This window comes from Melanostigma gelatinosum (genome assembly GCF_949748355.1).
Source record: "Melanostigma gelatinosum genome assembly, chromosome: 18".
NCBI classification, from domain to species: domain Eukaryota; kingdom Metazoa; phylum Chordata; class Actinopteri; order Perciformes; family Zoarcidae; genus Melanostigma; species Melanostigma gelatinosum.
The window spans coordinates 12,220,871-12,245,794 of record NC_136651.1 but is presented as its reverse complement, the minus strand read 5'-3'; the positions used below and the strand labels follow the sequence as shown (position 1 = coordinate 12,245,794).

At 41.5% G+C, this 24,924-nt stretch overlaps 1 protein-coding gene across 1 annotated transcript in view; it reads left to right on the top strand.

The window, feature by feature from the left end:
• The window catches only part of LOC306792830 (transmembrane protein 132C), a gene marked incomplete at both ends in the record, with an annotated part of 129,017 nt that overhangs the window by 86,747 nt on the left and 17,346 nt on the right, over positions 1-24,924 (top strand). The window contains one exon of the mRNA XM_079290169.1: positions 12,640-12,829. Within this exon, the coding sequence (XP_079146295.1) occupies positions 12,640-12,829 (190 nt within the window). The remainder of the gene's footprint in view (positions 1-12,639; positions 12,830-24,924) is intronic.

Below are 24,924 nucleotides of genomic sequence, written 5' to 3'. Positions count from 1 at the left end.
TCATGCAAAGAAGTGCAGCAGGTAAACAATGAGAACAATGCTGCTCATCTTGCACCTGCTTGTTTACACATACACACTGGTAACATTTAGTTGAGCCAATATCTCACCATATTAGGTAATATTTAGGTAAATGCAAATGTACACACACACACACACACTCACAAAGAAGGTTATAAGAGTATCGATGGGCACCATAGCAGCAGTCTTTCTCTGCATATAAACGCCCAGTAAGTGCATACGTCTCCTCTCGATTTCATTTCTTGTCGACTCCTGAATTTGCATCAATTTCTGCCACTAGAAAAACAAGCATACGCATGAGTGAAACACAGCTCATTTGTTTGTCAACATTTGCCATATTACAATATATGCAAGTGTCAGAACATATTCTTATTAATATAGGGCTTATTTCAACCCTATTACCCAGTTGGAATGGAAAAACAGTAACACAAAAAAACATATTTTTATCAAACCAGTTGAGGTATGCAACCGACCAGAATGTGAACATGGATGAATAAATACATGGAGGGGTGTTGGTCCCTGCATCTCATTCTGTATTCAATTACACATAAGGTTACCTGGGGCCCCAGGAGTGTGAACAATCCACGCTGTGCTGTATTCATGATCCCATTATACATATCTGAGTGGCTCTGAAACAGCATGTACATTTTAACCCAATTTGATTGATTGTCCTCATGATATGGTAATAATAGCTTGAGGTGTTATATGGGGTGCAATATTCCCCTGCTCTCATCACGTCTTCGCCCCATCACAATGAATGGTTGCTCTCACTTTCTCCAGCCTTCTTACGAAATGCAAGACAGTTATTATGTGGCTTCTCTTATGGAAAACCTGTCATTAGAAAATAGTAGAAATGAGTCATTCAGATCTGCATTTTTTTTTATCATTGGCAATAGTGTCATCCTACATTGGATATGGTGAATATATTCCATATGGTAGCTGCTCGTCGAATGTGTGACGATGTAAAATGAGCCTGCACATTTACAGTTACATGATTATGTACATGAGGGTAGATTTGAATCAAGACTTGGTTGTTCATTCAGTGCTGACATTTGACTACACCCCGTGAACCGTGAGCCCATGCAAATGTACATTGTTTGGGTTGGTGAATATGTGTCTCTAAGGCAGCTTTACTCGGCGGCAGAGAGTCGTGAGGGGCCGGAATAATTGACAGAACAATGATGAGTGAAGATTGAACGGGAAAGGAGTTCGATCTTCCGTCCTCTTCAGTTCACCCAGGGTGAGGTCAGAGGGCCTCGTGCTGTTCTTTCTGATTGCGCCGAGCTTAACTCAGATGGCGAATGAACACATACAATCAATGGCCAGACCGAGCAGCACCAGTGGGACTGCGTTTCAAACCTGAGTTCAATCAAAGGTCCCTTCACAGTGCAATCTAATTCCAATGGAGTAACTCTCCATGCATCAGCGAGAAGCACAGATGTTAATGACCTGCCTGCTGGGGCAATCTGTGTGCGCGCACACACGCACCTATTTATATGTATTTGATTAAGTGGGAAATTAAAGACTAGACTACCATTAGCTTGAGCCTTGAAGAGCGTGGCAGTTTTGATTAGCTCTGTGTTGTAATCTGTTTAATTAACACCAGTTCAAAAGCTCTAGCAGACAAAATGCAGATATTTAGAGTGTGTGTGTGTGTGTGTGTGCGCGCGCGTGTGCGTGCGTACGTGCATGCATTTATTTGAACGTGTGAATGGTCTTTTGAAAGTACAATGTTGTAGACGATGGCTCGGGGAGATGAAGCAATCACCCTCCCAGGTGGTCTAATTAGTATGTTTGTGAACTGCTGTTTTCTTCAATTTATTTGTTTGTTATCACAACAGGTAGAGGTGGTAGCATACAATCTGGTATGAAAAATATTTGAATGCGTTTCGTAATCCCTATAAGCAATCATCCAGACATCTTATTTCCCCGTGTTTACCCGGAGGGCCACGAATGCATCGCTGGAATGCTCCCTCCTCACTGTCCCTTAAATTAAAAAAGACTTCCAAGTGATCGCTAGATGGATCGGCAACATTGATCGTGTCTAATTGAATTTGCATGAGTGGCATGTGAGTCCAATGTGTTGCTGGGCCGTCTCAATTTGTTATGCAATCATAAAGGCTCCATAAAAAGAAACAGCTCTCTCAGTCTAGACTCCAACATGATCAATGTAAAAACACAAAGTTGTATTTATTCCCTCAAGCCTGTCGTCATTAATGGATATCAAAACGCACGCGATGCCACTCATGAAATATAACTAATTTAATCTCGGAGAGAATGATTTATACTCAGAGATACGCACTGCCTTCTCCTCCATCCAGCCTTCCCCCTTTACAGCATGAATTTGGATTCTGCATATCCTTGACCTGCATGAAGTAAAACATGCTTGATTGGTCCCTCTGGGGCTATGATAAGGCCTCTGCTCTCTGGCTAATCCAAGGGATGAACAGCTGGAAACCAACAGGAGGTTAACTTCTCTGGTTATCTATTATGTCAGTCTGTTGTGTTTTTTTTTCTGTGGTGTTCAGAGGCCACATTTATGAAACAGTCTTTCCATGTTCTGACCGAGGTAATGAGTCCAATATCAGACAGGGAAGCCCCGACACAATTGTTTCCGTCATAGCAGTCCGAACTCTCCTCACATGTTAAATTGTGAACTAGAAATACAGATAAGAGAGTAAAGTGTTCTTGTATACATTTAGGAATCGAGCATATTCATATTTTTTTGAGCAAAAGTAAATCAAAGTCTCTTCGCCTCCTAACAAAGCTTTGTAGTTCCTCAATCTGACTTTTATCAGCAACCAGAGCCAGCACTGGTCGAGTTGCCCACAGTTGGAGATTGGCCATGGAGCCTGGTGGTGTTTGATAAGGCGGGCCTATTGGCCTTGGGACCCTCGGCTCAAACCCTCTGATCCACTTCTTCTTCCAATAAATCAGCCTGCTGAATCCCTGCCTCCTGTCAATGCTTTAGAGCTCTCTTCGAGGTGCATTTCATATTTGAGGTATACTGCAAGAGCTTGTCAAAGGATTTCCAGCACACAGACATTCACAGACATTTTAAACACGCTGCTCAGAGTGTAGAGCTGCACAGATTAGTCGATTAATTGGTGGGTCAATTGGGAAAAATTAATCTTTAACCATTTTAATAATCCTTTAATCCCTAATTGCAAAACATATCAATCTTCTTAAGTGTAAGCATGTATCACTGTTCTTTGTCATATTGTAAATTAAACAACTTTGGGTTTTTGGATCAAGGTCGGATAAATCAGGCAATTCAAAGGCGTCACTCCGGGCTCTTGGAGACATTTCATAGACTACTAAATTGTTTAATTTTTTGTTGCAGCTCTAATAGAGTGAGGCTAATGCTAAAACTCACACTAAATTGAAAAAAATATATTTATAGGCCAAATAGGCTTTTCTATCATAACGAGTTAGTTATGCACGAGTTAGTTATACTTTTGAAAAGAAAATCCATTGAAAGTCTATTCAGCCATTTCAATGATCCACAAGGGACACTAAAAAATAAAAGAAACATAAAATACCAAACCTTCCATTGGGGTATGTTAATGCTACTGTCATGGATTTACACTCTCAGAAACAAGTGAAACAAAGTGTGAGATTATAAAAGTCGAACCCACAACACAACAATATGAATCAGCCTAACTCTGATGAAAGAGAAGTGGAGAGCTCATTAGAACTGGAGAGGCAAAGAAAGGCTGGACAAAGAGGCAGCTAAAAAACCTGCAGCGAGGGCACAACTATACTACGCTTTGTAACGTGAACATAGAAAATCAGGCTAACCTAAAAAAAGACACATTTCAATACAATCTTTTGAATTTTCAAATACAAAAAGCATTTTTTCGCCAGAACTCTCTTGTGGCTCAAGATTACTAACACCTTTTTTTTTATTTTGACATTCAATTATTTTTTCAGGGCTCCAGAGTGCGAACAAAAATGGATGCTTATTTCATGGACTTGCACCTGCAAGTCCCAAAGAAGGCGTGGAGTAAAAGGTTTTTACACAAGAGTTTCATTTCACTGTCTATAGCTGATTATTTAAAAAAACACGCATTGCAAATAAATGCATTATTGATCATTTTAACCTTAATTCATCCGGGTTAACTGTATGTTGAACACACGTGTCCATGGACTGTAGAAAAACATGAACACGGTGTCTGTGCACAATATGCAGACTTTGGAGAAATCATTTTCACAACAATTTGAACACTATCATTGTCACACTTTGAGGCCCACAGCTGGAGGCAACAAGAGGATCTGCATCTCATTTGCTCAACCATCAGTCATGGTTGTTGCCGCTTGCCAGCCTGCACACACAATATTTGACCTGCTCCTCTATTCGTCATTGTTTCACCATTACACCCCCCGAGGTTTGAAAAAGACCTGAAAAATCCTGAATTTGTAATGAAGGGTAAATGCAGAGTGGCACCACCATCTACAAAGGTAAACAGTGTAGCCTCTAATTTGGTTATTTTTTTTCCAAAAGGAGTCAGAAGTTTTATTTCCAGACTATCAAAATAGAGAAGAGGGACTCTTACAGGAACGTATAAAACACATCATACTTCTTGTGGCTGGCACTTAGTTGAGGTTGCCATTCTTTAAGTTGACCAGTGCTGTACACCGTATCGTCATTTAAGTGCTCTGTTGGGCCTTCTCCGTGTAGATACTGCGAATGAAGCCAAAAGCAAAAAGAGAGAGGAAAGACTCCAAGTGCGATCAGGCTGCAATACACAAAGCCGAAAACCGTGCTCATCATGAGATTCAACAGTAGCAGCCAGCAACTGAGAGGCAAATAACGAAAAGAGAAACTTGATCTCATCCTTTTGTCATCTTTGTGCAGATATGTGAGTAACAAGGAGAGGAATAAGTGTCATCTCTGCTGGAGAGTTAAAGCTCCAAGGGGAGAGATGAGCCAGTCACACTGAGTTGATCTTATTGTCCAGGATAAGAGGATGAGCCCCATAGCTCTCTGGAGATTTTTACTAACACTCCTACAGCTCACAGAAATCAATAGGGGGATAGAAAACGCTGTTTATACACTGATGGATTGTGTTGTATTGTAATCACTGTCTGGCGCGTGCATGGCTCGTAACCACCAACTGGCCCTTAAAAACAGTTTAGAGCACACAAGTTAAAGGGTGATGGTGGTGCTGGGTGGCGATCTAGCAGCCGTTGTGTGGGTGCTCTCAATGCCTTGATTGTCAAGGAATCCACTCATTTGTGATATTATACATCCAGAGGGACTGGAAGAAAAACAAGTTTCCCCTCACCTCTGCAAATTATTTAATCTCGCACTTCAGTGTAGCTGACTCAGAGGTAAAAGTAAACACTTATGTTCAAAGGGTTTTTTTAGGCTGCATTAATTTCTCTTTTCAGAGGTTAAAAACATTTTTTTTTTATACAAACTAGCTTTGGTATTCCCAGATTGCAATTTATAATCAGTGTTATTTCAAATGTATGCATATCTTAATAGACCATCAGTGAGACCATATGAGAAATGCTTTTCTTTTTTTTACCACTGAATCTGTGAACATTTTGTGAACATCCCCGTCTCAATCTGTTCAGAATTTGCTTTGGCCTGGTCTTTATTATAGGCAACTGTAGATCTATAACCATCGTACAGGATGGTTTTGAATGTTAGCTGATTGAATGGGCGTTACCACTGGTCATCACTACCATTCGAATGCTTCAGAGGGGCCAACCTGGGTGGAAATAAGTACTCAAGTAGCGTAACATACAGTCAAATAAATCAACGTTGAGCTGCGGTTTAAACGTGAGACACGAACAGCAAGTCCTGTGTTTGTTTGTCCCCATGCATCACTCTCGACCGCCACCCCGAACAGACCATGTCGCTCTTTATACTACTTCACCTGACTTCCTGTATGCTCCCGTCATAATTGTTTCGTCCACTCGTCTTTTTGTACCCACGATCAACCATTTGAAAGGATGTGAACCGGCCCACTGAACCCACTAGTAGATGTAGCAGGCCCCTTCTAACCCATGTCTACGAGACCGAGGCTGATAACCGCTGATAAGGCGTACAAAGGAGATTTTGTATCCTGTGAACCTGTGTGTTAGGTCTAGGCTACTAAAACACTTTGCTAAGAATTGTTTTATTTTATTTTGCTCAATAGCAAAAAAGGCAACGCATTCCATTTTAAAATCAGCATAGATTTAAAAAAATGTTTTCCCCCATCTTTCCCCTTTGTAGCATGTTTAAGGTTTACCATGTTCACCATCTTACTTTAGCGTGTTAGCATGCTGACATTTTATAGTTATAGTTAGCATTGGTTTTGCAGAGATTTGATCATCAACCAAAATACTTGAGAACTCTAAAATTGGATGACAGTAGAGGACAAGTTATGAGATCACCAACGTTTTCACAGTTCATCCTGAGGTTTACATGCAAGTCTGTACCAATCCATCTCGTATATTTTGAGATATTTCAGGGAATAAGTGAAAGATTTGACCTGCTGGTGGTGATAGAGGAAGAGTCAGGGGTCACCAGAGTCAGTAAGATGAATCCTCTTGGCACCAAGAATACCCTATCGGTACAAAATGTCAAAGCAATCCATCAAATAGTTGTTCAGGCATTTCAGTCTGGACAAAAGTGATGGATGGACTACCGAAAGGTAATTCCTTGACAGTGAAAGTCTTGCAGGTGTGTTCAGTATTAACTGTTCAATATAAACTCTGTTATGTTGAAAACAATATATAATGTGGGCTTATGTTTAGTTGCATTTGAACTGAATATTTATGAGACAGGATTGTTGGTGAAAAGTGTTGGACGGTGAAGGTCTTTGATGCATCAATTTTGAACTGATGATTTTGGTCATATGGGTAAAACTAAAGAGCTCACTCGCTGCTATGACATCGCCTTTCTGTTCTGACTTGGATTCAACTCTTAGAAGATGATTGCACCGTGTTAACACCTCCAATTTTTCGGGAAATGTCTGTGTTGTGTCGTCCACTTGTTTAAGGCTCCGATTGGCTTGTGCTTCGATACGGTGCAGAGTGGCGACACTGCCTTCTGATTGGTCGATGCACGGAGCCGCATCTGTTTCACGCAGGATGCCCGAATCCTCTCATTTCACACACCGTTTGAGAGGAATAAAGGGAAAATATGGCAACAAAGAAAGAAAGAAAGAAAATGGACCAGTCGGCAGTTGAAGTGGTAATGTGCAGCAGCAACAGAAAAAAAAACAGAGGGGGGTTATTTCAGAAAATATTGAAGAAGAGACAGACCAAAAAGGCAATTTAGTAGAAGAACTGCACTATTTCTCTTTCAGTTTTTCTTCACCCTCCGCACCCCCGACCCTTTTGCACTCAGGCCCTTTTGCAGGCCTACTGTGAAAGCAAACTAATCTGTTCTGACAGGGCCAGTGCTGACGTCGCATGGTTTGATAGATCCTGGGGGAAATCTCCAGCATACATAAATTGGTTATTTTACGTTTGATCTGCCTCTTGTCATGGTTTCATTTTATGATCTCTTTCATTATCAGTCTGTCAAATGTCAATGTTTATCGCTCCATAAACGCATCCAGTCCACACAGATGAAACAGGCGTCCCTGGATTGAGAGCCACCAGTCCACCCCAGACAGCACAAGGTTAGGAAGTTAGTGCAAGTGATTCATGAGCGCCACACATGTACTACTAACAAGTGTGACGCGGCTCACTGAGCTGTCTTTGGGGACGAATTTTCCTCGTCTCAGTCGTTTGACGATGAATAAGTGATGATTATTCACACGATTTTGAAGTTGTTTTGGCACATTTAGTTTTGTTCTGCCGTCTGTGTCTCTCTCTGCCACTCCTTCCCGCTTCATCAAGCCTCCCAAGCCCCAGAGGGTCTGACTAACTCGCCTGTAACAACCTTCTCCAAACTATCACATTCAGTTGCATCTCAGGTCTGCTGTTCATTGGTGCGATAGAGAAGGGAGTACTGCCGGTTTCAATAGGACCTCATTAGCATCATCGGGGAGAGATATTAGACCTGAGATAGTGAAACTCATTAGAGGGGAGCCTGGACTCCCTTGAGATGCACACACATAAAATACGGTTTCTGCTACACCAGATCCTAATTCATTAATCGTTATATTCCAATGACCCCCAACTAGCCTACATCAGGCTAAATGACCTCATTACGCACACACCGCGGATGAACTTCAGTAGTCACAGGTAGTCTCCACTGTTAAATGTGCAGTGACCTTTATAACTGCACTGTCGTAAGCAGAGGATGGAGATCCTGCTGACAAAATGTTTCATTCATTGGCGATATCATCAGCTTTCCCGCGAGGTCTTCGAACCAATCAGAATCAAATTGTGTTTGTTTGAGAGACATCGGACTCCAAATACAGAAACTACTCAGCACAGCTGGAGGGTAAGTGAACTAGAAATAATTAAAACAGCTGCAAAAGCAAATCATCCGTGTCACCACATACAGGGCACTCAGAGAGCAAGCAAGAGCAGTAAGTACATCTCACCAAAACATCTTCTCTGCACAGTGAGAATGTCGTTAAAGGAATTGTTCAACTTTCATGCCGAGATAAGATCAATGACCTGCTCATATGGCGCAAAACCCCAGTCAATCAGCTCAGCACAGCATAAAGACTGGCAGGGGACACAGCTAAAGTTAGAAGAATACAAAAAAAGAGATATAAAATCAGCAAGCTGTGGTTTTATGGGAAGTTTCACACTTGAACTATCTCTTTCCTGGCCCGGTGACTTCCTTATCATCACTATGAGGCTGTGGAAACTCCAGGAATTTACTGCAGAAGTAAAACTTGTCATTTTCACCCAAAGTTTGCCAAGTGTTCTTAAATGTTACCGTGAATGAAATAACTATGAGCAAGGCTGTAAGCTCTTTCCCTTCCTTAAGAAAAGCTTGTAAGAACAATTAATACTCACCAGTTTCATTTTTCAAATAAGACATGAAGAAATAACCAGCATAAAGTAGCGGTCAGAGATTCCGATTTTTAGACCCTTTAAATGCCCAAAAAAAATTACACATCCCAGCCTTTGAGGAATGTGCATTATTCATTTCTCTGTTTTGTATCATTGTAGATTGAATATCTGTAAATGTTGGAAAAGCAAAGCACTTCGAAGAAGACACCTTGAGTTCCAGGAACCTGTGGTGAGCATTGTTTGCTGACATTTCAAACCATCTTACAGTCAACAAATATAATTTGTGTAAAACATTAAGATTGCCAAAGGCAGACATTAACTGGCTACGGCAAACATACCATCTGCGGATAGATTAACAGCAACAAGAAGCGAGGAATATAGAATGAGAAAAATGTCTTCAGTCACTGAATGTCGCTGGTATGCATCATAACACGTCTTTCTTGGAAGGCACTTTCTCGCAGATGTCCTCCTCTCTTGTTTGTCTGACCCCGAGTCAAAACAAACACTGAAAAACTGTGTGTGTGTGCGCGCAAGGTCACAAACGCAAACATCCCGTTCTCAGCGAATAAATCAAAACTGGTTCTCATTGGCAGGAAAATACACCACAGAAACCTAACCGCACAAACGCGCTGCCACAGGCAGTTTATGAACAGCATGTCCTCACATTGGTCGCTGGCCGTGAAGTGAATCCCGTCGTCTTCTGGCTCCCGATATTCGACAAAAATAAAACCACTTTTACCTGAATTGAGCTGTTTGAGGTTTTAGTGAATATAAACACCCACAGACACACAACTTTCATGTGCTTTCACACACAACAATAAGACTGACAAATGGAGATATCCCCAAAGGCCTCCTCAAAATGACATGACCGATTTTCCACCTCATTTCACCACAACAAACCTGCTGCGATACCGCGGCATTGTCACTGTCCGCTTCTCTGCAGCAGTGGCAGAGTCTCTGATCCCAGGAGGCATTTTGCTTTTATTGTCGCTCCTTTAACCCTGTTTCCGCTCGGTGTTTGTTTTGTCTCCGTCTCTGTGAGTCCACCTCGGGGCAGAAGTGATAGTTGCCAGGGGGTGTATTGAATTGTATGGTAATCTCGTTGAGAAAAGGGCCCACGCTGCAGTTATGTTTCTAATGAGACATGGAGGAAGAAGGCTGAGCTCTCCGACCAGTGGGTTGCAGACATTCATCATCCCAAACACACAGCGGTTTAAAGTCTGAGGGTGAGAGAGAGAGAACTGCCCTCTATTGGGAGCAGCATTGCACTGCAGGCGAGCCAGAGGGTTTAGATGAAAGAGGGGGGGGGTGGAGAGGTGATGAAAAAGAGCAAAGACAATAATAAAGACAACAGAAAAAAAGACAGATTAAATAGGGAGTCGAGGGGAGTTGTATTGTAGTATGCAGCACTAAAGCTCTGATTGTTTGCAGCTTCACTGTAGAGCAATTGATTTGGCTGTAATAGTACACCACATAATCACTGCAGTCACTACTCCCGAGCCCAGCATATTGCCAGGCAGCAGAGAATATCCCACGATGGCTCCACAGTACTCTGAATTTCTTTCTTAGAAAGAAATTAAAAAGGAAAAGAGTGAAGGATGGCGACAAGTGACTGATACTCAAGGTCCACAGCAATCAACCTAAAAGTAACAGACAGTATAACATTATAAGTAACATATAGGACTACAATCTAGGATCTAGAGTATGGGTTGTGTGGAGATGTTTGCTCTCAGTAGTTTTTCTTGTACTGGGAACCATTAAAGATTCTGCCTGTTGCTCAGCCACATGCCCACTTGTTCCCACTGAAGATGTAAATCGATAAAAACAGGTCACAAATATATAGTTTATTTTGACTAATATGGCTCAGTAATGTCCTTAAATACCTGGGCACTGTAGTTTTTAACAAGCATTGTTCAAACAGGAGAGGATAATATTGCATTTGTTGAGGACTATTTTCAGCCGCGGACTAATACGCATTTGGTGCTCAACTGAGTATTTAAGGCAGCAGGACGGTGTATGTGGCATCTGAAAATCATCTGCAGTGCCCATGTTTATCAGAATGAATGAACATGTTGTACTGTATCGGGTGGTGTTGTTGTTTTTTGACAAAGAACCACCACCAACTGTGATGGACCCCAGTATACCTGTATTGTTGTGCTGTGTTCAAACAGCAGTTATATCTCAACAGCACTCACCGTGTGGCCAGATTCATACCGATATTTATCTCTGATCGCCCTGTGCCCAAGCTTCTCAGTGGCATTTGGAAACATATTTAGTATAATTCACAACATTACCCACTAATGAGCTTTTCTCTTTTCTTTTGCCTGACCCAGAATTGCTATAAAAGCTGTTTTCATCCACACTGATTTTCAGCTTCCCAAACACTTTTTTCTCATACTTTTCTACCAGACTGGGTCCTTACATCTGCACTTTGAAGTGAGGCTGGCGTCTGAAGTGCGAACACATAAGGGGGAGTTTTAAATAGAGGCTTGGCCAAAATATGTTCAAGGAAAACCTTGGATCTCACCCCCGACACCCCCCTTCCTCACGCTCAGTTTGGACTCTCTCCAGGCTTGTTTTAATTGTGTGGCAACCAAACAACAAACATTCTGCTCAGGACAGAAATTAAAAAAAAGTCTACAGTATATATTAAACATAACTTTATACTAAAGCCCAAAACACATACCCATAATCCCTCTTGAATTTCAATTTCTTTTCCAAACTTCTGTTTTTACTACCATCTAAAGAAGTAGTGTTACACAACATGACTGTTTACCTATGTGAGTCACTTCCAGATCACCAAGTGCAAATTGTATTTTCCAAGACAGCATGCATATCTGTGCGCGGGATGCTGGAAAAGGTGTTTCATCGGGTTTTGACTGTGACAAAGAACACCTAAGGGAGAGGCACCAGCTTGATCAAACCTAGAGCTCAGCAAATCAAACAAGTTTTAGAGGATTTTTTTATTTGGCATTCATTGTTTTTTCTGCTTTGTTTGCATCTCCATCAGCTGCAAGAAAATGATTTGCTTGGTCCTGACAATCCCTGCAAAACCAGCTCCATATTGCAAGGGGAAGAAATAAATAGCTTTTTCTTTTCTTTTTTCTTTTTTTGCCACATCATGGTTCTGTGTGGATGTGAGAATGAATCTCAATAGCGATTCGTTTCATATCAGACTGTGAGATGAGGGACACGATGCTTAAAAAGTAGCATATCCCTCTGCAACATCTTCATGTAATACAGCAGAACCGCCCTCTACATGAAAGGCTGACAATATTTGTGTTGGATGTGTTCTTAAACCTGATTAAAAGGTACAGCTGATTTGTCAGCTGCTGTTTCTTCAGTCCTTTTCCTTAGTGGACGTTGAAGACCATTTCCCTTCCGTTACCCTCAATCTTTCTCTCACCGTCTTCAACACGCTTATTTCCTGTTGCTACACTATTTTTTTCATCATCCTCTTTCCATCTTCTCTTTTCACCGTCATCCTCATGTCTCCCTCCCTTCAACGTCTCACTGTCTTTATCTCCTTCTTTTCTATGGTTTTATTTTTGCTTTTACCTGCAACTTTCTCACTCCTTTTGACGCCCACCTAATGTCATTCTTTTATTTGTTTCTGATTGCCGTCTGCCTTCCTCCGGTTGCCCTCCTCTTTTATCAAAATCCGCCACTGACACACATCTTCTCCCTATCTTCTCCTTGCAGGGCCGAGGCACCAGGCTACCAGCGAGTGCTGCAGGTGGACCTGGAGGTGAACGGGCTGATGATGACTCAGGACGGGAGGGAGGTGACGTGGCAGGTGGAGTATCCGCTCACCCGTACTCTGACCAGTGAGGTGCCGACTGTCATCCGTCTGGCACCGCAGGACCTGGGTGGCATCGTGCCACTAGCCATGGTGAGCAGTGGGTGGTTGAGTACAGTAAAGTCTGCATTGATGCAGGTTAAGGCAGGATTACACTTGATGGAGAACACTTGATTTTGATTGGCTAGGAGGCGTGTGTTATTTTCAAAATGCCAAGCAGGTCGTACATCATCCTTCAAAATCATAATGCAGACGCAATATGAATATTTCACTCATGGTCCATCTCTTGCAAAACATGCATTTTAACATGCACAACACAACTTCTACCTTTTTTGGGGTCTACCAGAGACCATTCCAAAATGGACAAATGGAAAACCTACTTGAACAAAACAAAAAAGTATTTATTTTGTTAAAAAAGGAGACATGATCTAAAGAGGACCTGAGGAAAGACTGATAGAAGAGAACATAATTAGACCGTAGTTGTCACATGTAATTTACTCCACACTTCAGGTCACACTCTCCACTCACACTCTCCACCTCGCCCCATAATCGCATATTCCCCTGATGACTCAGGGGGGAAATGACTCACCCGCGCAGACCACTTAGGTGTTACACATCACACAGATCTGTGATCTGCACAGTGGTGGAGGAAGTATTCAGACTGTTTACTTAAGAAAAGTATTAATACAAGACTGTAAAAATACTCCTGGTACAAGACATAATTGTGCTTTGAAAATGTTATTTACTAAAAGTATGTGCATTATCAGGTACATCTCTCATGTGGCTACTAAAAAAATCTAATATATTCTCATCAAACTATTCTATTCTGACTAGAATTAGAGAGGACCTGTAGAGATATATAAAAGAAAGCAGCCAGAAAGTATTTGGTGCGCTTCATTCATTTGACACCCTTCAAGGACAACGGTTATGAAATGTAATAACGACTATTAGGTCTAAGTGCTGGGTTCCATGTTACAGAGCTTTAGAAGGTGTTCACGCCGTTATTGTGTTGTAGCCCCTTTACAATCATCCTAAGCATACAGACAAGGCAGCCAAGGATCATTTTATGACCAAACACTGGAATGATTTTGAGCGTCTTGAGTGAGTCAGCTGTCCTAAATCCAACTGAGCATGTTTTTCACCAGACGAGACTGAGGTCAAAAAGCAAAGAAAAAACATCTTGAAAAAATATAACAATGTCTTCCGACATCTAGCAGTTATACACTCCAGAGCTAATTTCATGCATTTTTTTTTTTTACTGAACATTTAAAATAAAATAGTTTTCAAATTACCATCTCTTTATGAAACCAGATCTCTTAAAATGCATGTAATCCCAATGCTGTTCACCTGACCTGTATATAAACACCCTCAACTCAAAGTCAACTGAAAATCCACATCATAGTCATTGTTTCATGTCAAATCCAGTGTGCTGGAGTACAGAGCATGTGTCACTGTTCTAATACTTTCTAACTTCCCAACTGTAGAAACAATAGAAAGTGGGGGAAAAAGCATTGTGACATAATTTGCGAATCATCTAAACAAAGTAAACGGTAAACACACACATTACATGCTATATTTCTAAGGATGACAGGCAACGGCTACTTTCACTTGTTGGAGAGCAAATACTGTGACATTTGGCTTACGCATGTCCCTTAATTCTGCTGCCGACACTGTAAAGACTTCTCTATGGGTCTCCAATAAAAGCAGGACGTATCGAGCAGGACGCATAGCCCTATATGGTATCACTGGGTTGTTAATTATGCTAATTTACAATTATCATGAACTTAGACGCTTCTAAGTCATTGTTTTTACAGAGCCACACGACGCGTGAATTGTCACTTATTGTGAGCCTTTGATCTCTGCGTTGCACAGTAAGAAGGGTTTAGACTCTGTATTGATCGTGTCAGAAGAAAATTTGTCAAAAGCACCATTATCCAAATTGGTCCCTTAAAAAGCCAGGGCCTAAGTATTTTCACACACAGCTTGCTCTTAATTGTCAGTAATCTGGCTAATACAGCGCTAAGAGTTTGTTGACTGAGAAGTGAATTGAGTTTGGATTCAGACAGTCCAAACATGGTTGAATTGGCAAGTGGCTTAAGATTGCTAATTGTATTATGATAATGACAATGTCAATTATTTTTCTAAAATGAAAGGAAAACCATTCAGTATGCTGCAGAGATATAAAAAATTGTTTTTAATTTCCTTGGCTGATAATGGCTACGTAAATATCAAATGCCCTTGAGCACTTCATAAACTTTTATTCTGACAATTTGGTGAGGACGACGTTCACCGCTGATTTCTGGCTTCTGGCCAGCAGAGTAGCCTTTGGACTTTTCAACCTTTTCTACTTTTAATGACTTTTTAAAAGTGAACAGTTTTCTATGTCAATGTTGGAATGACAGTTTTTTTTAATTGAATATGTAGACAGACAAAGTGTTCAGTGAATCAGAAATGCAACATGCTGAAAGGATGGATTTTGAATAAAGTTAGTGGTGACAGAGTGCAGGAATTCCACAAGGACAACCTGATTTTATGAATAGAAAATAACAAAACATAAAATATATTAATAATGATAATCACTGTTACATATATTTAAAATTATAGTTACAGTGGAGCAATATCCAGGCATAATGATATTAACATAAGTACAATTACCATAATAACAATACAGTCGAAATACAATAGATAAAATCATCTTGATGGTTAAAAGTGTATCGAAATCAGATTGGATTACCTGACACCAAACGCTCAATTATCTTTAGTCTTTTTATGATATGAATATTGATTTGAACACATAGTCAACAACTTTATTGCTGAAATGTGAGGCCTTGTCGAGTAAGGGTCTTACATAGAAATTGTAAAGGCTTACTCGCTGGCCAGCATATTTGGCATATTGATAACTTAAAAGAGCATACGCCAGCTAAATGTGTATCTGGTGTATCGAGAGCAGGAACAAGGAACACGGCTTAGCTGCGAACAAAACTGAAGTTCATCCAATTAAGACTTCTCTGTAAACTAAGCAATTCTGTCATTGAGAAATGTTGATCAATCATGATCGATGACTTCAGTAAAAGAAGAAAAAATAAGTTTGTATCCAGATCATATTTGTTGATGACGCTATCACTGCAGCGCACCTCAACAGGGTAAAACTACTTCACACAACAACACAGATTGAAGCTTTTAAATCGACATAAACCAGAGCGAAGGTGTTCAAGGCCAAACGTTGCTCTGTGACCTGAGAAGTCCATAAACACCTTCTGAAAACACATTTGCACAAACTGCTTGGTGTAGGACATGATTTGTTGTTGGCATTTTAATCTTAGGATGCTAACTGTGCCACATTCCTCTATAGCCGTATGCATTTTCCCCATTTACACAATTTTTGTTTCATCATTCATCGAGTACCTCTGAATAGCACACGTTTTAAAGGCAGGTGAGTCAGGGTCAATAAATAGTTTGATTAAACTGGATGTTAGTGGTTGACATCAATCTCCACCTCTGCAGCAGAACTCGGAGGTAGACACCAATCATTGCTGGCACTCAACAGTGCTCGTCTGTGTTTAGAATGCCAGACACCTCGGTTCAATAAAACTCTCATTTCTCTGTGATGGCTTCTGGCCTTCACTCCCACAGAGAAGCACAGGCAATGCACACACTCGTACAGTATCTGTCTGCCAAAAAAATGAAATGCAGGACTCGCTGCTGTCTTGACTTGACAGCTGCTGTAAACTGTCCTTTAGGATGACTGACTGAAATTGTGACGAGTATGCTAATAGCGGCAAACCGCGAAAGTTAGGAGGTAGAAAGAGAGGAGAGGAGAGATGGAAGGAAGAGTTTAAGGAAGAAAAAAAATGGTTTGGCCAGTCTAGGGAATAACCTGGTGAATAATTTGCTGCCAGAGGGTTATTTCTTAAACTGCAGGGATCACTGTATACAGTACAAGCAACAAAAGATCAGCACTGGATATTCATCCTGCAGCCATGGACAGAGCCCGTCACTTCAGAGCAAGTGCTTTTCCAGGCTAGTGAAGTCCAATCGATGAGGCCAGACTGGATATTCTAGAATGCCAGTTGAACGCTGAATATGTCGCACGGAAAATTCATCCTGACAAGAAATTTAACATTCTGAAAATGAAAAGAACAATCGGGGGCATTGTAACGAGACGATCAAACTTGTTTCAGGAAGATTGAATGTGTCATTATCTTCAAACAGAACAGAGTAAGAGAGATTACGGCGCTTATAACAGAAATTACAGTTTATATTGGAACGTTCTTCAGTCGATTTTCGTTCGAAATTGAACGCATTTTGAAGATTCAATGGTTCCATTCATTCAGATTCCATGGTTTGTTCAGGTGAATCGTTTTTGTACTGTAGTGTATCTTTTATAGACTCCTGTTACCTGCGGTGGTTCTCTGGTTGAGATTATAGCATACCCTTTGACATTCTTCAAATCAATAGATTCAATAGCCCTAAACAAAACTCTCAAATGATCAAAAGTGTAAACTGAGGAAGAAGCTAAGAGACAGTTCTTACAGAGATACTTCCCCCCCCCCCCCCAGACACCTTGTGCATTACTGAGATATTTTGAACTCACTGAACTCGGGCAAATGCCGGTATATATTTTCCACTTGACTAATAGGATATCCTACCGAATAAGCAACCTGGAACCAACTGGGCAGACCGAGAGGAGAGAGAGTGAAAGCGTTTCATTAATAAGCTTGAAAGACAGCACGTGTAGAGAACATGCCAACCGAGAGACTTTTACTGCATCCTCCCATGAATTTTTGATCTCCCTCTCTTGCCATGCTGTGTCTCTCCTTGTTGCTCATTCGACGAGACAGTGTGGGCCCCCATAGCTCTTCATCATAAGCATTTTATTCATATCCTCTGAATCAACTCACTCTATGTCAAACTCAATAACATTAGCTTTATTCCCACAGTCCCAAAACATTACAATCAGAGCAATTAGCAGGAAGTTCAACGTTTTTTGGGGGGGGAGGTGGGAGCGCCTATGTCCGGAATAATTAGGGTTCAGCCAAGTTGCAGCTTTCTTAATACCAGGGGAGGACAGATAGTGCTAGGACGAGGCAGAAAGGACAACAGAATTAAGAAGAAGTTGTGTACTCAGCTGGCACAGAGAAACAAATAAGTCAAAAATAATGCAGTCCTCATATCTAAAAGTCACACACACACACACACACACACTGCTATCACAGCATCAGGGCCAGTCAGCGGTATTCAAGCAGGCTGCCATCAGTCACACTGTCACGCTGTCAGGAACTGTATTTGGAAATGGCCCGGCAGAGCACTAATAGGCTGTGCAGTGAGGCTATCCACCGGCATGCTAAGTGTCTTCAAGGCAGCATTAGCCATCTGCATGCGGCCATAATGCCCCCGTATAGCTTAATTAAGTCCTCTTGTGTATATACGGGTCTCTGAGTCACTGCTCTATTGTGCTCCTGTGCATTTTGATTGCATTAATTCTCCCTTTCGCTCTTACCCCTGGTGGTATCCTATTCTGCACGTCTGGGGGGGGGGGGACAGAAAGATTGACGGAGACACTTTTAGGGTGATTTATTTTACACTAGAATGCTGTGTTTTTCCAATGTCTCTCAGTTATAAATGTACCTGCATTGGAGGCAGACTGATACCTGAGTTTTAAAGCCGATATTAATCTAACAGAAACAAACACAATTGTTGGTAAAGATCTGATGATGGCAACCTACTTTCTAAAATACCTCAAACATCTTTAGTTTCTGTCCTGCTTTACTTACTACTTCACTTCATCAACATCACTTCTTGACCCCTACACTGTATGTGCCTTAGGGCTGTAACTAACAATTATTTGCATTATTTATTAATCTGCTGATTGTTTTCTACAGCAATCAAGTAATTGTTTGGTCTATAAATTGTTAATAAAACCCTTAAAAAAGGCAGCAAATCCTCACATTGGAAAAGCTGGAAAGCTCAGCTGAAAAAAAATGACTTCAGCAAATAATCGACTTGCAAAAAAGCTTTTCTGCCAATTGACTCATCAATAATGCAACAAAAGTGTTTAAGCTCTTATCAATATGAACAAAAAATCTATTAGAGATTTTCAGAGGCACTAACTGTGATAAAGTACGTATATTCAAACCTGCTTTTGTTTTTGGCCACTTGGCGGCAACGGAAACAAGCTGTGAACCTGTTAGCAAACAGCTGCTTATTTGCATAACCAGCAAATACAGAGATACATAATTATACATTTTGAGTCACGTATCACGTATTTATTTTTGAGAAAATGTGCAGATGAACGTGAATATCCTACACACATCAGAAACAAGAAACTAGCCCCTCTTGTTTCATAAAAATTGGCCAAGCTTGAGCGATTTAGATAAGCCTCATTTGCCCCTCTGCAGTGGCTCTGTGGCCGGAGTGGGAGCCATGGCATCTTCTGAAGTGATTGTGTGAATACGAGGCAGTGTTGCAGAGGAAGACCAACACACACACACACACACACATACACAGTGTGTGTCATCTGCACTGCACACACAAACATCGCTCTCTTTCCTCTCTGGCCCAGGATGCAGCTCCTATGTCAGTCAGGCTTTACTTTGAAGCTAAGTCTGTCCATTTTTGTAATTTGTTGTTGCGTGTTTGTTTATTTGTTGCTGGCTTGCCTTCACCCTTTCCCCCGCTCTGTCAGTCTGGCTTGAGAGTCTTCTGTTCGGCCTGCTGGGGCCAGGGTTCAGCCGCAGTGCAGCTCTGCTGTCTTATTCGAATCAAATGGCCCCCAGAAACAGGAGAGGAGCCCTCGGAATATGGACAGGCTTTATCAGGAGAAGCCGCTTTTCTGCTGCTGACTTCCGCGTTTCCTCGCCGAATGTTAAAGGGTGAGGAAGTACGAGGAGGGAAAAACAACAAAGGCTTAATATTTAATCTCACTAAAAGTATTCAGAGCTCACGGCACACAATAACAAAATCCAACAGATTGTCAGGCCATCAGGTTACACAATAAATCAATATTTAATTAATGAGGAGAGTATAAATCACTGCAGGTCCTGATTTAACAATCAATAATGGTATTTCTTACTTCTGGTCATTGCAAAATGCCCCCACACTGTCCCCCATCTCTTTATTTGCTAATTCTGCAATTATGGCTGCTTTGCATTTATTAACACAGGAGTCGATTATTCACCTTATTTCTTCCTTACATCAGATTCAAATAAGATGCTTTTTTTTATTGAGTTTGCAGTATATGTGAGACAACATGATGGTAGGAAATGATTCTGCGAATGATATTCTAACACTCAACACTAAACTTGAAAGTCCTATCAAAGCTGATAATTAAAAAAAACAGTTGCACCCCAATTGACTGACATCTTCCTCACTCCTGGGGGGGGGGGAAAGTAATTTTCTATCTCTTTTTCCCCGTTTCTATCACATCCCTCGTCACTGCAGTTATCAGCACCTTGCTCCGGCTTCTCTCTGACTTCAACATCGCAGTGCAGAATAACTTGGCTTCTGTGCCTTTTTGTCCCCCGAGCCATAACCATAAAAAGATTACAGAGTACGAACACCGCTCTCCCCTGCTGTCGTATCACTATTTCTCCAAAAAAAAAAAAAAAAAAAAAAAAACTTCGGTGTTGATTCTCCAGGCCCTTGCCTTCATTTTATCTCCAGCTATAGGCTGGGAGATGTCCGGGTGTACGTGAGTGGCAGGGTGACACTACATAGCTTGCTGGGGGGAATAGACTTTGTTATTTATAATTGATATGAACTGAACAGATGAGAGTGCTGCACTGGCAAAATAAATCCTTCTCACAAGTGCTGCAGGCCAGCACAACGCAGGACCTGTGAGCTTATTGTCAACCACGGCCGGTTAGGGAATGGTTGAGCTGAGGTGCTGCGGAATCCGTTCAGTCAATGAATAATAAATGGCTGTCCAGTGTTAAGCAGCAGTGCGGGCCCCGATCTACGCTAAACACATCTCAGTTGTCACCTTCCCCATTTCCTCTTTTACTTTTGAATGAGGTAAAAGCCATCAGTTCACAGTCCTCTCTGCTGTAACCTCTGGAGCTTATCGTCCACCTTCTCTGGTACAAGGTGTACCGGGACTGCTTCATTTTGTATGTATAACAACATTAATGGACTTGCTGTAGCCTTCTAGTTTTGGTACAGTTTGTGTTCACATTGGCTTTTTGTAAAAGAAGCCAGAGCTGAAGGCTGTATAAGTCATATGGACTGTCAGGTAACGTTGATTGGACAGTAATGGCAACGGGGGAAATCCGATTTCAGTGACTGACAGCAAAGTATGCAGACCTTTGATTCTTATATGCATATTCATCTTCTCTGGTATCACAAAGAGCTCACAAAGAAATAACTTAGGAATTAATGAACCGAATAATTATGAGCGTCATCAGCGGAGATTGCAACTGGACCTCATATATCATAAATAGTGACTAACTGGCAACAAAAATGTGATATTTTGTTGATATTGTCAATGTACAACACTCGTAACTTGTTAATCAGGGAAAGCCCCCATACTCACATGGTCACATGCATACATGTGACCATGGTTACCAAATGAGACTGTACCTCGTGGCAGGCCACATAAATTCACAGATGCTGTGAGAAAGACTTGGAAACGGTCACAGTCATTTAAAACATGTGAATGGGCAAACAGAATTGACTGCAAGTTGAAGCTGACTGACTGAATCTGAAGCTCCGTGCAGCTGTTCTAGTAAACTGCTTGTATCCAAGACCAGTGCAGAAAGATACTAGATATGACTCTGAAAGCCTGGGGCCTGAAGCATTTCAGACAGTTGATATTGCCAGATGAGTCGTCCGGAATCATTTACTTTTATGCGCTTCTGGTTTGGAAATGGATGCCTAATGCCTTCAAACAACAACATCCAAAAAAAATGGATTTCAAACATCCTCCATGGTCACCCCGTCACCAGATCTCAGGAACATATTGCTGAGAGTCTTGTTGCTGTGATTTCCCCAACACCAGTGTCTGTCGTGTCCTTGGGCTGGCTGACGTTCCAATGCAGTGACTTTTCTCTAAAAAAGGTACTTCTGTAGGTTGTCTGCTCCCTTTGCACATCATTTATCCACAACCATATCAGCCCCCACACACTCCACCCTTCCACGCCGGCTGCACAGAAGCGTAATGGCCTTTTATCGATTCATCCCTCTCTCGCCGTCTTTCTTCTCTCTTCTTGCTGTCTTCTCTGCACTGCAATGAGAGGTTGTCAAGATAAGCTGCTGCGTTCGGAGGGAGCCATGCCTCTTCTCCTATAAGCGGTGCAGAAAGGCTGTATTTGTGCTTGTGCATCATGTGTGAGCATGTATATGTAAGAATGTGCGGATTTGTGAATAAGCAGAGCCCAACTGGTACAGGATTGTTGCAACAGAAGTTCGACTCCGATATTAGGGACTTCAAAAACACCGTTCAACAACAGACTTCAATGTTACCCCTGCCATTTCCTGAAAGAATTTGAGTTAGCTGTAGCACCTGTTGCCTAGGGCTGGACTTGTGTGTTAGTGTAATGTGTTGAGAACACAGTGGCAGATAGCGGTGTCTAGCATCTCATACCCGACTGCATGTCACTGTGTTTAAATAGTCCACTCTGCACTTTCCATATCTGTACTAATCGTGCAGCATATGCTCCGATACCAATAGCTAATATCAGCCAATTAAGCAGTGGCATAAGAGTGTGTGTAAGCCAATAACACAGCCATTTGGAGACATGGGTGTTTATCTGCATTGTGTACAAATAGGCTGCATCAATAGGACGTGCATCTCAGCCCTTTATGACTCCAGGAGTATATTAGTCAGCCAGGAGATGCCCATTGAGAGATGAGCAAATTTCATGGAAAAAAAAATAATACAGCCATTTGTGCCTCATGCGTCACTCCAGCTGTCTCGCTAAATCGCACTTAATTCCAGGCAAGAAAACGCATGTTTGTGATCGTGTGTATTATATCTGAGCTCACTCAATGTTCTATTCTTTGTGGCACAAACCAACAGTCCCCATAAAACATGTTTGAAGCTCATTAGGACCTCTCTTTTCCTCGAGTTGTTCCAGTGTTGATGGCTCGTTAATGGCACTTCCCATCACATGTAGATGGACGGAACCCATACAACACTTTTCATCAGCGCTGATTTGCCTCAAGAGACTGTACATTCTGTCCTGTCAAATATGAGTAAAGACGTTCATTGTTCACAGAGGAGCAGGTATGAAAGTTGATGGAATGTCTCAGATGGTAGGTGTTGGCTTCATAGCATGAATGCCATTTGAATATAGTTTGAAGAGAGACGGAGATGGTGTCATTTTTTTCACTTTTTCTCAACTCCCGACATACATATTAACTTGAACACATATCTTGCAAACACCCACATCGTCATGAGTGTGTGTGTGTGTGTGTGTGTGTGTGTGTGTGTGTGTGTGTGTGTGTGTGTGTGTGTAAAGTATTAAAACGGAGCGACACACACGGTTTCTTAGCCTTCCGGCTTTTCATAGTTATAAATAAGACTTTCAGTCCAAATTCTATTTCCCCCATTGTTACAATCCACAGACAGAAGGGAAGCGACAGGGAGAGAGAGAGAGAGAGAGAGAGAGAGAGAGAGAGAGAGAGAGAGAGAGAGAGAGAGAGAGAGAGAGAGAGAGAGAGAGAGAGAGACGCAAGTCGCAAACAGCTGTTACGTGTCTCCGTGCTGATTTGACAGAGAATTGTTAATAAATTACAAATATATTTATCGTTTCGATAGTGCTACATTCTTATGCGAGTGCTCTGATTAATACGTGTATTAGGTTTGTTTGAGTCCCATGGGAAAAGCAGCAGCCTTACCCCGAGCACCTTATCTCTCAGGCTGAGCCCAGCCAACCTATGAAGGAAGCTCATTTTGCCCGCTTGTGATCACAATCTCATTCTTTCGGTCACAGGCAGAGTCCTGCTTTCCCTTTGTCAAGCTTTTTCTGAAACCAACCTAAATTACTCTTCCATAGTCTCCCCGAAACACCCGGGTTTTGGCGTTGGCAACCGCTGAAGCTGCAGCCCTTCTGGCCTGTCTGCTGTTCCGGAGACCCCTGGGTCACCGGGCCCGAAAGGCCTCCTTCTTCAGCTTAACAGCCTCCTGGGTTAGGCTGCCACCACATGGCTGGCACCGATGGCCTTCTGACCACAACTCCCAAGAAGCCACAATGGAGGCTTTTAACATGGGATTATATTATATAATACTTGGTTTACCAGGGCTGCTCCGGTTGGAATTCCTTTATCTATAGTGGAGCTATAAGGGGGATCTCCTGTACAAGAGCTTAAATGATAGTATTTTCCTGAATAGGAGTTTGCGGTTTGAAGAAACAAAGCAAACAGTGAAGCAGCAGTTTTGATGAACAAAGAGCTGTCCGGAGACCAGTTCACCTTTGCCTTTCAAAGGTTTGGGCCTCTTGGTCATATTTTAATGAAACTAAGCTGTGATGAGCAGTTTACACTGTCAGAGCATATCCTATGTACAAACAACACACTCGGAGCTCAAGGATTACCAGATGTTGTCTTAATTGATCTCATTATCTTCTTCCCTCTCCTCTATAAGGCCTTCAATTCTCAAGTGTATCTTGTGATATCTCTTAAATGCCTGCAATTTGACATTAAGCATTATTGTCAAAGTTGTTTTTTTCCCCACTAAAGTGGAGTTCCGGGGATTAGCTGTTAAAGATTAAAATAATAATAGCAATATTTTTGACAATAATTTGTATAGAACCTTTATAAAACAAGTAACAAAGTGTTTTACAAAAGACGTTTCTGTTCATATAAAGCACTGAGTATTTTTAAGTGCTACAATAAGTAAATATTTTACCTGTTTACGGCAGAACAAACACATATATAAGTGTGTTTATATCTCAATCATCATTACACTTAACATGTCTATATCAGTTAGAGACACTTAGTGCGTCAAGGAATTAACCTCATGTTAAATTCACTGGAAATGAGCTGCACTTTGAGATCTCAATGACTGATGAATGAGCCGCTGATGGTGAAACATGAATGAAACAGCTGATGGTAGCTGATAAAAACTAATGCAATGTTCAATTTATGTATTCGGAATTATTCGGAACTACGGTAATTAGAAATGAAAAATGTAAAGTATGTCTTAGCTTAGCACAAGTACAGAAAGCAGAGGGTAAACAGCTAACATAGGT